This window comes from Nannobrachium achirus, assembly GCF_963921795.1.
Source record: "Nannobrachium achirus genome assembly, chromosome: 12".
NCBI lineage: Eukaryota > Metazoa > Chordata > Actinopteri > Myctophiformes > Myctophidae > Nannobrachium > Nannobrachium achirus.
The window spans coordinates 34,803,852-34,816,778 of record NC_137832.1 but is presented as its reverse complement, the minus strand read 5'-3'; the positions used below and the strand labels follow the sequence as shown (position 1 = coordinate 34,816,778).

Genomic DNA, 12,927 nt, shown 5'->3' with positions numbered 1-12,927 from the left:
TATGAAAAACTGTTAAAAATCGATCTACTCCTGAGATTTTAACTCATGAACTTTTTCTACGCATGAACTTTTAACCAATATCGAAAGTAAATGTTGTGTTTTTGTTTTGAATTTTAAAATGTTAGCTTTTATGAGCCAATGAGTATTGTAGTTTTATGAAAATTCTTCTTCTGCCCCTAACACATACATGTACACTCACATTTTTATATCTATAAGCCAGAGAGGGTCACTTGTATTCAATTTATCTGTATTCAAAGGGGGTGGCTTTCAGCTAGGTGACTAATAGAGTTGCAACATCATTTCAAGACCTGGATATCAGATACCATGTTTTTCCAAATTACAGCCTCGAATAGAACGCATTGAAAGTAGACCTGACCAGGTTTGAAAAAATACAAAATAAAATAAAAGAATGAATAGGCACAGAAAAATAATTACCTAACAAAGAGGCCAGAATAGGTCCATCCACAGGGTCCATTAGAACAGCCTCTTTTTCATAGAATTTACTGTAACACATTATGTGATGGCAAATGTATCAGACATTTATATATTTATCTTCTACCGGAACAAGTACAGTAAGCATGTAATTTGACCTCCTTAACACACCTGCTGTTCTCCACCAGGTAAAGTACAATCTTGTCCAGCACCTTCTCAAACAGAGCTGTGCGAATCCACAAGTTCTTAGCAACCTGTGGGTAGACCTGTCACAATTATTAAATGATCACCTGATAGCAATTATTACGTTGTTGTGTTGAACATTTTTCCTACATTTTGCAAACCATGGAAATAGCAGATCTACAAGCTCAGAATGTCGTGATACAACATGTTGTGAGCTTGAAGATCTGCCATATCAGTTCTTTGTATATAAAAGTTAGTATCTATCTTATGCAAAAAAAAAAATACGGAGCCTAAAAGCCAAACAGAAATGTGGATTTACGTTCCAATGTTCAATGTCTAAAAATGTGACAATTAATCATCTTTTTTTATTTTTCTAGTATCTACTCATATGCTCAGTACCTGCCCAACTAGGGTTGGGTGTGCATGTCATCTCCCCTTTTTTCAACTTGTCATGATGGTAACAGCCCTACCTGTGGAGTAAGGCTGGGTAGCCTAGGCAACCTTCGCAAACCGTCCTGGCTCTGCAAGCTTTGGGTCCGTCTGCGAGCCAAAAAATAAGTTAGAGTTAAGTAAGAAGAGTCTCTAAAAAGTACTTTGAGTGAAAGTGGATTCCAGTGGGAGGTGTTGTTGCACACCATAACCACTTTCAACCTGACGTCACAGTTTTGGGCATGTCATTGCAGGCAAGAAATTCCCTCCCCAAAAAAGTCCAAAAGTGTCCACATATTCCATTAAAAAAATAATCAAAATATCAAAAATAGCCAATGTACACAATGCATTGCAAAGCAATGAGTTGTGAGCTTGTAGATTGGTGGTCTAGTGGTTATGAAAACGAACTACATAAAAGAATAATGTATTTTCTGTGTTTCACTAGTGTGTATAAGGCATGATAGGTGTCGCCCTTTCTTCTTTGACGATGGGTTCCCAGATTGATAAGGCATACACATGCAACCTACACCTTTTGAATATCTACAATTATTATAAATAGCTCAAATTTGCCTTTTAGATAGGAGGACAGCCCTTTGTTGTGTGAATGCTTCTGCTCTGGTAGCCTTTGAACTATGGTGTGTGTGGTTGTGTTATAATTCTATGTTGTTGCCGACAGTGGCGCTCAACATAAATAACTGCAAAACAAGCTTTTGCTATGTTCATCAAGCAACACTGCTGTTCAATTAAGGGTAAATCAGGCATAAGGCACATTACATCTAGCATCCCTATTTTGGGCAACAATGCACTGTGAGCTTGTAGATCGTCTGTTTTCGCTATTTGTCATACAATGAAGTATGTAGGGCTAAAGTGGTTAAGTGTATTCTCTCACTTGGTCTCAATGATCTGCTCTAGTTCCTGGGCCTTCCTGCACAGGTCCTCCGCTGGAGCGAAGTTCTTCCCAACCTTCATGAAGAGAGCAGCTATCTTGTTGCTACGTAGGAAGCCTGCTGCACGTCGTTTCAATCCATGCAGAACACACGCCTCCACTGCCGCTTTGTATTGACACAAATGGAAGACCATTCAAACATAAATGCACTGCAATAAAGTGGTTATACTGTATTACTAAAACACTGGAACATAAAAAACATAATGTGCAGGGACGTGCAGAGAATGTTAGAAAGGCAGGGGCTGAAATATCTAAAAGGGCGTTTGGTGAAAAATAGCAGACCTCCAAGCTCACGAGGTCGGCTATTTTTGGTGCTTGATAGCACACTGAACTAAGCATAAAAGTCAATACTGGAGATAGGGCAATTCTTTCAGAATAGGATACTGCATTCAAGTTCAGGAGAGTTTGGACAAGGCAATTCTCTTGAATGCTGCCTTCAGGTACAGTATGGCATGGAAAGGAGGCATTTGCGTTTCTTTGACCATAATGAAAACTGCATTCATGGTCTGGAGAGGGCACTTTTTACAGACAGGTAAAAGGAAAGGGGCTCAAGCCCCCTTTGATGTCTATGTATGAACATGCCTGATAATGTGAATAAGGTTTACAGTTAAACTGCACCATCAAACCACTTCCTAGGAACAATTGTCATTGTCAAGGTTTTTTGGCCTCGGTTACGCTCTTTCACAGAGTTCTGAAAGTACCCCTTTTGCTCAACTTTTTTGCTTAAAAAGATGCAAGATAAAACCATAGCATATGATGCTATGCATGAAGGATAACCCACCTTAGGAAGAATATAACATTACAAATAAGAAATGGAGAGTTGCAATTAGTGCATCCTGAGCAGATTTATTTTAATCTGTGGCCATATAACATTTAAATATGTCCAGTTTTGGCAGAATGGCAAATAGGCATTGCCATAATAGTTGTGCTAGTTGTGTTTTGTATTTATTTTATAGAAAAGCAGGTTCACACCATTTGTCAATGTTTTGTCATTAATCATAACAGTAAAATATATTCTTCTTAAATTTTCCACTTTCTCTCAAGTATCCACTATCGTACCTCTGTATACCCCTACCTAACACTGCACTAGCATATTCCTTCATCTACTGTGTACCCATAGTGCTCCATTTCTATGCTCTCAGAGTTAACCACTTAAACCCTATATTAGTTGGATTCCCAAGGGCTCTATACTAGGCCCTGTCCTGTTTGTGCTCTACGGAGTCTACGCTAAATAGCTTGGAGGCTTGTAGCCCCAGAACAGGGATGCTAACGTTCAAGTGGTTACATTGAATTATAGCAAAAGCAGACACCTATCATCAGTGTAGATTCTACGTGGCAGTGTCTTGAACTCTGTTGACATTTGAGCTCTCTTTCAGGACTAATCCTATGTCTCTGCTCACATGGGGTCATGGGGAAGGCTGGAGTTGTCATGGAAACCCATGTAGATGGAGCACTCCGGGAGAGAAGGGGGGGGGGGGGGGTCTTACTCTTCCTCTCTCATTCCATCCCTCCCCCCATCTCTCCCCTTCTGTGTCTCTCTCTCTCTCTCTCTCTCTCTCTCTCTCTCTCTCACACACACACACACACACACACACACACACACACACACACACACACACACACACACACACACACACACACACACACACACACACACAGTTAATTTCCCTCCTCACCTCTATGAGTCTGTCTACCTCAGTCTCTCTTTCATTGAAACTCCTGGAATCAAAATCATTCTTTGCTATAATCTGGTCATTAACAGGATTTTCATTGTGACGTTCAAAATGTAGCTAAATGTCAGTAGCCAGTTTGTTTAATGAACTGGAATGCTTTCTACATCTCTGTTCATATTTTCTTATCTCTCTTCCTGTGTTTGTGCCGTTATCTTTCTGTGCCAAGCTTTGTTGTCACTTTGTCATCATGGAAGCATGAAGCTAAATATCACACACTGTAACATCAAGAGAAATGTATAAGACAAACTACACTGTTAAAAATAAAGTATTTTGAACACAAAGGGTGGGAGAAACTCATTTGTTACTTGGAAATTTTAAATTGCTCAGTCTAAAGAATCTTTGCTGAAATGTCATGGACACGTGTTCAAATATTAAATGTTGTCTTTTGAATGCACCATAACTATAAAGCTGATATCGAAACAAATTTTAAACCAATATTCAGAATTTACAAGTTGCTTTTCAGATCATTTGACTTGTTTATAATTGGATCTACCTTCAGTTACACTGAAAACTCCTCTTCTTTGATAGAATTTGATGCGCTGTGCTGTGAATCGTTTCAAAACTCAATCAACAATTGTGCCTTGAAACAACCTCCAGTTCTCTAACAGCTTTGTTTGCAATTCAGATTCTTCCTAGGAAACTGGTAAAGCGAACAAGAACATAGAGGCTAATTACTCCTCAGGGACGTGGCTGGGCCAGCCCTTTCGTCCTTCTCTGTCGTTGCTAATATCTCTAAACATCCACATGGATAGACCACAGCACAACCTCTAAGGGGGCATGTAAGAAATAAGAATAAGCGCCACAATAAGAAACAGGTGTAGGCTACTGGAAGGAAATGAGGGAGTCAGCAGAGACGTAGTTCTCTACAGATAGATAGATTTCCAAAAGCTATTAACTCATTTGCTGCCCCCTCCCGAGGTTCCAGAGTATTATTTTTTTTAGATTTTTTCTTTTTTTGAAAAACTATTTTTGGACCTCCTTCTATCTACTATGCATGAATCCGATCATGAAATTGCATGTTTGACCCCCATACCAACCCCATCTTTCAAACATGGCAGCCATGTTTGTTTACATTTGAAGAAAACATAATGGCTGAACGGCGTTTTTTTTTTTTTTCTTTTTTTTTATCTGTGAACGGCGTGCACACATGTGGTGCATGATCTATGCATGGGCGTGCATGATCCGTGCACTATGAATTACATGGAAGTCTATGGAGACTGGGGGCATCCTGGCACTTCAAAAAGATTTTTTAAATGCAGCGAATGAGTTAATAATAATGGATTGCATTTTTATAGCACTTTAAGCAAGTTGCGAACTCAAACACTTTACAATGGTCCATTCATTCATAGGGAAGTGAAGCAGCGAACACCAGTGTCCTCACTTACCTATCCAGTGAAAAAATGACTACCAAGGTAATCAATAAAGTCAACCAACGAATTCGTTTCTTGCAAAGGGTTGCCCCGCTGATCAATATTAAATCCCGAAAGACACTAGGAGGTGCTCTTATTGGGCCCCTCATTGATTACGGAGTCCTTGTCTGGTATCGCGACGCCCCAGCTGCCTTAAAGTTAAAGCTCCAAACAGCCCAGAACAAACTAATTAGGGTTGTGCTTGGTCTCCCTCCTCAGACCCACCTTACCGATCATCACCACGAAAGCGTGGGGTGGCTCAAAGTAGCTGACAGAGTACAGCATCTTGCAATGGGCCTGGTGTACAAGATACACTACACCTCCAAGATACCCATGTACCTGACAAACTACTTCTTAAAGGCAACCCTTCTTAAACACCAGAGGCAGCTCCACTAATCATCATCAACGTAGATTTAACCCTAAACAAGGCTCTAACTCGTTCTCCTGCTATAGCATCAACATGTGGAACGCCCTTCCACAAGCCTTAAAGGAGAGCAAATCCCTAGCCTCCTTCAAAATTGGTATGAAAAGTCACCTTCAGACAGTTGCTACCTGTGACTTGTAAATAGACTAAGCCCCCATGCTCCCCCCCCCCCCCCTTTTCTTTTTTCTGCCTTTGTATTTGATGTTATGCTTTTGAAACTGATATTATCCTAGATAAAGTACTATGTTCTATCCGTCTGTCTTTCAATGTTATATGAGATACTTAAAGTGTGGTTCCTGTGGAAATAAGCCTCGGCTTTCTAGGATCTCCTTTTAGTTGACCTTGTACCAGTGATTTGTACTGTCATGAAACTGTACTTTTTTCTATTGCAAATGCAAATCTTCAATCAATCAAAAAACTTCCCACATTCACACACCAATGGGGGCAACTAAGCTAACATCATTGGAGGCAACGAACGTGTGGTTCAATGACTTGCCCAAGGACACTTCGACATGTTGGAGGAGCCAGGATTTGAAACACTGACCCACAGATCATTGGCCAAAAAATTAAAGTATTGTAAAAATATAAATACTGTGCAGGCCACAGTGCTGACAACACAGTGACGAAGAGCTGATGAAAATATACAGTATGCATGCAGTCCAGCTGGTACAAAAGTGGTCAACAAACTACATTCCACACAACGCAAATTAATGTTTGTCTAACTGTCATGCTGACAGGTAATGTGCCCGGGACGGACACTGACAAGTGGGTGAGAGTGTCATGATGCTGACTGCTTGTTTATTTTGCTGGCTGGCTTATGTTACTTTGATTTGGTGTTCTTTATGTGTTCTTTGCTTTATTATTTTTGAATTGCAGTGCTTTGGAAGCCAGTTTATAGTGCAGCAGGTCAGCATGGAGGGCTCCACCCCAACTTGGACAGGTGCAGGGCATGAACTAATTATCTGTTGCAGGCTGCTATTGGAGCTGGGCTGGGAGGCCCTCTCTATTTAAAGGCCACTGTTGGAGAGCCAGGCAGTTTTGCTCTAGCCACGACGGTGCGCACACGGACCCCCAGCAAGGAGAGAAGAGGAAGGACCTGGCCTCAGGAAGGAACCAACTGAACCCCACTGGACCCCACTGGAAAGGGAAGTACAAACCCATGCATTGCCACTTTACTACTGTACTGTAGTGGATAAGCCCAGGCACAAGTCACTTTGCTGCTGAACTGTAGTGGAGAATCCCTGTCACAAGTCACTTTACTACTGTACTGTAGTGGATAAGCCCAGGCACAAGTCACTTTGCTGCTGAACTGTAGTGGAGAATCTCTGGCACAAGTCACTTTACTACTGTACTGTAGTGGGAAATCCGGGCACAAGTCACTTTGCATGCTGGAATATAAAGGAAGCTAATTGACTCTGCATCTGTCTTCTAACAGTGCGTACTGGATCTGGACTGAAGACATCCCCTTTCCCCCATTGTACATTTGACCCCTGAACAGTGCATTCCCCTGAACATTCAGTTACCGAACTTTCCCTCCTATGCCCAAGCCCCTTATTGGACTGCTCTGCTTTTATTAGTTTTAGGTTGAATAAAAGAACATTGATTTTTTGTACTTCTGCCTACTGTGTGGTTTGTGTGGTGCCTCCCCATTTTTGGTCACTTTCTCGAACCAGAGCCTTTGGCTTGTTATTGTTCACACATACACTCATACTGTGTAACATAACCATTAGAGAACACATTGCTACAGCAATAAACTCAATAATTATTTTCCCATCCTCTGCAGGAAGGAGAACTACATAAAAGACAGGGATAACAGGAAAATCCAATTCACAAAAGCTTGAAATTCATAATGCACTATTTGTTTCCTGTCACCATACTGTATATAGGTCATGATCCTACGAGCATACAATCTATTTAAACTCTGTTTATGTTAAATGATAATTTAACATAATTATTTGCTCGCAAGCCAAAGGCTACAGTACAGCAGAGCTATTAGCTGCATATTCATTCATGTGTTCACTTGCTTAAATATAGCCTGTATTCTTCTGTTTTTGGATTACAGACTCGGTTTCTGACACATTTGCACTGGGATGTTACACTTCAGAACCATGACACATACCATTGCCTATTAAGGATAACAGATGAAAACGATTCTTTGATGGTAGATTCAGATTGTATATTATTTACTCATTATGCACTGTTGATTGACTGTACATAATGCAGATACCCACTGCTTTAGGCTGGAGGACACTGTACGTTCTCTAAAAGATTCAAATCGGAGTGTTATAGCACCACCAGGGGGCAGATGTTTGATAAACACCTTTTTGAGCGGTGTCACACCGTCTCCGAAGAGTCACTTTTGTCCGTTCCTAGCTATGTCCACATGTCCGTAGCATGAGCTGCAATACCGCTGGTGACCAAGTGGTGCTGTTGCGTCTCACACACACACACACACACACACACACACACACACACACACACACACACACACACACACACACACACACACACACACACACACACACACACACACACCACCGCTCACTTCAAACTTGGTTTGATTTTTTTATATTACTCCAACAGATTTTAACCAAACGTCACGCCAAATGGTACATATTATCTATATCTATCTACCTATAGTTATGTGATCAAGACAGCTCTGTCACATTTTTCATATTCCATCCTGATTGGCTAATATTGGCTTCCAAAGTTTGCAGGCCCATTTGTACAAAATTGCTAAAATATTGAACGCAGCACAGAATTTTCAGATCCCTTTTCAAGTGGCTATGATGACCAAAGTTTGCGGGCCCTGCAAGCAACCTGGCTCCGAGGAGCACGCTTTTCTAGTTTTCTCTCTTTTCTTATCTCTCAACTCTTACCCCAGTTAACTATCCTGTGTTTTAGGCTTACTGCTGTTGCTGCTATGACACCAGAATTCTGTCTCTCTGGATCACTAAGTAGAAGGTAATGGTCTGTGCAAATTCTGGATTCAAATGTGTGAGTCCACTGGAAATGATGTCTGAGTCACAATCACATCAGTGCGTATACACTAATGTGTCTATGCCTGTGAATGTGTGCGAGTGCATGTCTGTGTGCGCACATGTGTGTAAGCGTGCGTGCGTGCGTGCGTGCGTGCGTGTGTGTGTGTGTGTGTGTGTGTGTTGGTGAAGAGAGGGGTTCAAAGAGTACAATGTACGTATGTAGCCTATGTTTTAACCACATCCCAAAGATATTTAGGGGGCTGGCTAATTTTGAAAGAGGGCTGTACACTTTATTGATATAATTATTGATATAATGGTGCCACTAGAAGCTTGTGAAGAATTATACTGGCCAAAACACTATCTGTGTCCGGGTGTGCATCAGAGTGCATATGAGTGAGATGTGATTCTGGTGCAATAATACTTTTACTGTAAGACACATGCACACAGACACACACACACGCACCCCTAGAGTGCCTAGAGATGGCTAATTCAACAACATGATTCTGCATCTGCATTTGAATCTGTGTCAAGGGAAAATTATGTAATGTTATACACTAGTATGCAATGCCAAACTATATTTAATGCAGACTGACGATGATAATGGTTTGCTTTTATCAGACAGACTCAAGACATAATTTGAAAGAAAATAGATTGACTTTATGACCATAACATTCATCACACTTAGCTTTAGCTCATTAAAGCTTTGAAACATCTCACAATGTCAAGCTTCTAATGACATGATGTATAGAGTAATAACTGAACCATGCCATGTACAATCATTCTACACCAGAGTTAAATTAACAGTGAGAATTTGCATGCCTGCGGACAGTGATTTTTCACAGCAATCCTACTGTGCTTCATTAGCACCATTTGAGACATGGGGAGAAAAGCTTCAGTGGCCTTTAGTATTTTTCATGTTCATTTCATGAGGTTAGATGAGAGGCAATCCTCTAATTCCAGTGTTAAAACTAATCCTTCAAGGCTTTGAAGAATTAAGCTTTTATACTCCATCACACAACCATGCTGTTTGCTGAAAATAACATTTTCAAGCTACAATAAATTGCAACACATTGTTAGCTTGAATATCTGTTACTTTCACAGGAAACGCTGTTGCATTAAAGAGTAGCTTAATGGTTGCTTACCACAAAAGGAGACAATGTGACTGCTATCTTCATGAACAAACTTCCTGGTGACAGCCTCCTCCATAATCTGCTTCACCTGTGAATGACATGGTGAATGCTTAATGTCTCATTCATCATTAATATGCTACAGCAGATGTGGCATTTCGTACATCACATTAGTGAAATGCTTGTGGAAGTATTTGTATCATTATCAAAGCATTTGGAATCGAGAGATAAAATAAGACATCTGTATATAGTATATACAGTATTTAATATATACAGATATGTTATCATGGAGATAGGTGGGTGAATTGGTAATTTAAAGCAGCACAATGTAACTTCTTTAATGAATACATAAAATGTTGTCCAATCTGTATGGTAGAGTATGTTAATTATACAATTGGGGTGGTTGTATTGTCTCCCTGCTAGACACAGGGTCTGACAAAAAGTTTTACCTGATGGTAAACATTCACTTTATCCCCTGAGCAAGGATGCAGGCTCTATTAGCTCAATGGTAAAACATTCAGCACTTGCGCAGGAAAACTGGGTTCAAATCAAGGGTAGAAGAAGAAAGTTAGATGGTACTTTAACCCTGAGGTCCTATATGTCATTAAGAGAAGATTTTCAACAAATATAAACTATTTTCAAAAACATTGTAAGAATATCGAAAAATAGTAGGCCGCTTGTGGATCGTCTATTTTCACTATTCGTTGTATAAGTATCTAGGCCAGGGCTTAAGTGGTTAAGTTAAAGGATGAGTCACCAACTCTCATCCCGAGGATCCTTTGGGAATAAGGGGGTGGATGCCCCCCCCCCCCCATGTTCACACCCCATAAAACCATTGGTTCTCAACCTGTGGGTCGGGACCGGGTCCCCAAATTATTTTGGGGGGTCCCCAGATGATTAGCTTAATGTGGAACATTGTTCTCTCTCAACAGTAATCAAACCAACATAAAGTTTAAGTGTATAGAGGTTATCTGCACATTTCTAAAGTGACAATTTAAGGACTTAATACCTCTAAAATGACAAATGAAACATTGGCCAAATTGTCAAATATTAGAGACAGAAATTGTGAAAATAGCGTTGTGAGCATGTAGATCGCCTATTTTCACAATAGAACCGTGTTATACAAAATGTAATGCCTCAACTTTTAGTGCTCGTCAGGGTGGAGGGTCCCCAGTTAAAATATGATTATTTTATGGGTCGCGGCCTGAAAAGGTTGAGAACCACTGCCATAAACCAGTTCACTATGCAGGTTTTATTAGATCCCCAGAGGGAGTAATTGATTTTGTTACCCTGAATAAAATTCCAATAGTTATGCAATATGCACTAACAACAAAACAAAACAAGCCTGCATGTGACATGTTCACAAGGTAACCCTTAACCCCTTTTCACATATGAACCCTGGAAAATGTCTGCGGAATCAGGTGTTTTTGTTTTATCATCATCAGCGCGACCCCTTTCTTTTTACCGACTTGATCAGAGATTGTTCTCACTGGAAGGGAGAGCATCTACAGACCTACGGTTGGGATGACTGATACTTCAAAGTCTGGTGGCTATGGAGACGTGCGCGTGCGTGCGTGCGTGCGTGCGTGTGTTTACAACATAACCTGCATCTGGAATATCAGCCCCCGGACACAGCCATACAGATAGCTGTAATTTCCTGTAGTAATGAGTTTGTCCTCAGTGGACTTATTATGCTGTCTACAGAAAAGTGCTGCTGAATTCACCCTCAATACAAATACACATGTGAATAGAAGTGAAATGAAGGTCTTATTGTGCATAGCTCCTGCACTCAAGTGTACATTAGTGCATTGATACATATATACTAATTCACTCACATATACAGTACATTAGCTAGCTACTGGACATTGGAAGATAGCAGGAGCAAATAATTTCAGAACACTTATATAAGGATTTGATTTTGCAATTTAAATAACTTGCATATTTTGGTGAATGTTGACATCAAACGCTTCCTCTCAACAAACAAAACATATGGCCTCTTTCTGTCACATACAAATGCATGCATGCATGCTCACACGACCACTCACATAAACCAGTAAGAAATCGGCCTGATGGTGGCGCTAAATGGGACAGATCCATGTTGATGACATGACTCTAGACATACCGGTACTGTGTACCGCTTTGCGTGATTTTAGGGCAAAATCTCTAGGAGAAGTGTCCAAAAATGATGTATATACCGTATATTACACACCTCTCTGGTCATGAATCAGTTCACTGGCCTTCATCCTCATGGTTTGATATTTAGAGCACTCACTGACTGAATATACATATTTGAATAGCATAGATAGACTGAGGATTTCAGACTTGAAATAAAACAGATTGTTTTTCCTTCATGCACAGTTAACACATGTGTTCATCATCTGTATTATTTGAATATGCCACAATACCCCAGAAAATATGGCAATAAAGCATTGTTAAACATTGTTAATTGGAAACCAGTAATTAGTCAGACTTGCCCTATTCGCTATACAGTGGGATGAATCATGAATCATGATGCCAGCATAGTTAGAAACAATACCAGACTGATCTCTCACATCCCTGTGTGACTGATCATGATCAAAATACAGACACACACACAAGCACACGAGAGAACTAGGCTGCATGATGCTCGACAAAATGAAACATACTGTATACTGTATAAGGCTGGTTGAGTTGTGGGCTGGAGGACACGCGCAACTACTTGAGAGTTAATGACCCCATCAGTCTGGACTATAGATCAGGCCACTGTAGAATTTATCTGGCAAAGTGTCTGAGCAGGCTACCTGCAGGTTTCTATGGAGACAGCACGTGTCCTGTAGTGTATCACTACTGCGTAAGTGAGGAGATGCGTCAACACCACCCATTCGTCACTGATATAAACAGATGCATGACTGATGCTTGCTGACCCTAACCAGTAACTCTTAACGTCCAGTGATTCATAATTCAATGTAAAATAAATGACAAAAGGTACATCACACTTCATACGTAAATATGAATAGGCCTACTCAATCTACCCCACAATTATAGCTTAAACTAGGCCCTAAAGGGATTGGCTAGAGTGATAAAACAAGACCTAGAGAGCACATTCCATTCCATTAGCATCTATCCTGTCATTATGTTTCATCTTAATAATTAATCACAAAAGATTTAAAGAATATCCAGCAGAAAAAATATCATCGCTGTTATGTTAAGTCAAACTATGCATTACATGTTATAAAGGTGTTTATTTTAGTTTCATCATCAGCCACTAATTTAGTGGCTGATGG

At 40.3% G+C, this 12,927-nt stretch overlaps 1 protein-coding gene across 1 annotated transcript in view; it reads right to left on the bottom strand.

Annotated features, from left to right (window-relative positions):
• sgsm1a (small G protein signaling modulator 1a) overlaps positions 1–12,927 on the bottom strand; it is a gene marked incomplete at both ends in the record, with an annotated part of 45,115 nt that overhangs the window by 22,896 nt on the left and 9,292 nt on the right. Inside the window, 5 exons of the mRNA XM_080738598.1 lie at positions 436–503; positions 604–686; positions 1,086–1,155; positions 1,934–2,096; positions 9,680–9,755. Coding sequence (XP_080594724.1) covers positions 436–503; positions 604–686; positions 1,086–1,155; positions 1,934–2,096; positions 9,680–9,755 — 460 coding nt within the window. The remainder of the gene's footprint in view (positions 1–435; positions 504–603; positions 687–1,085; positions 1,156–1,933; positions 2,097–9,679; positions 9,756–12,927) is intronic.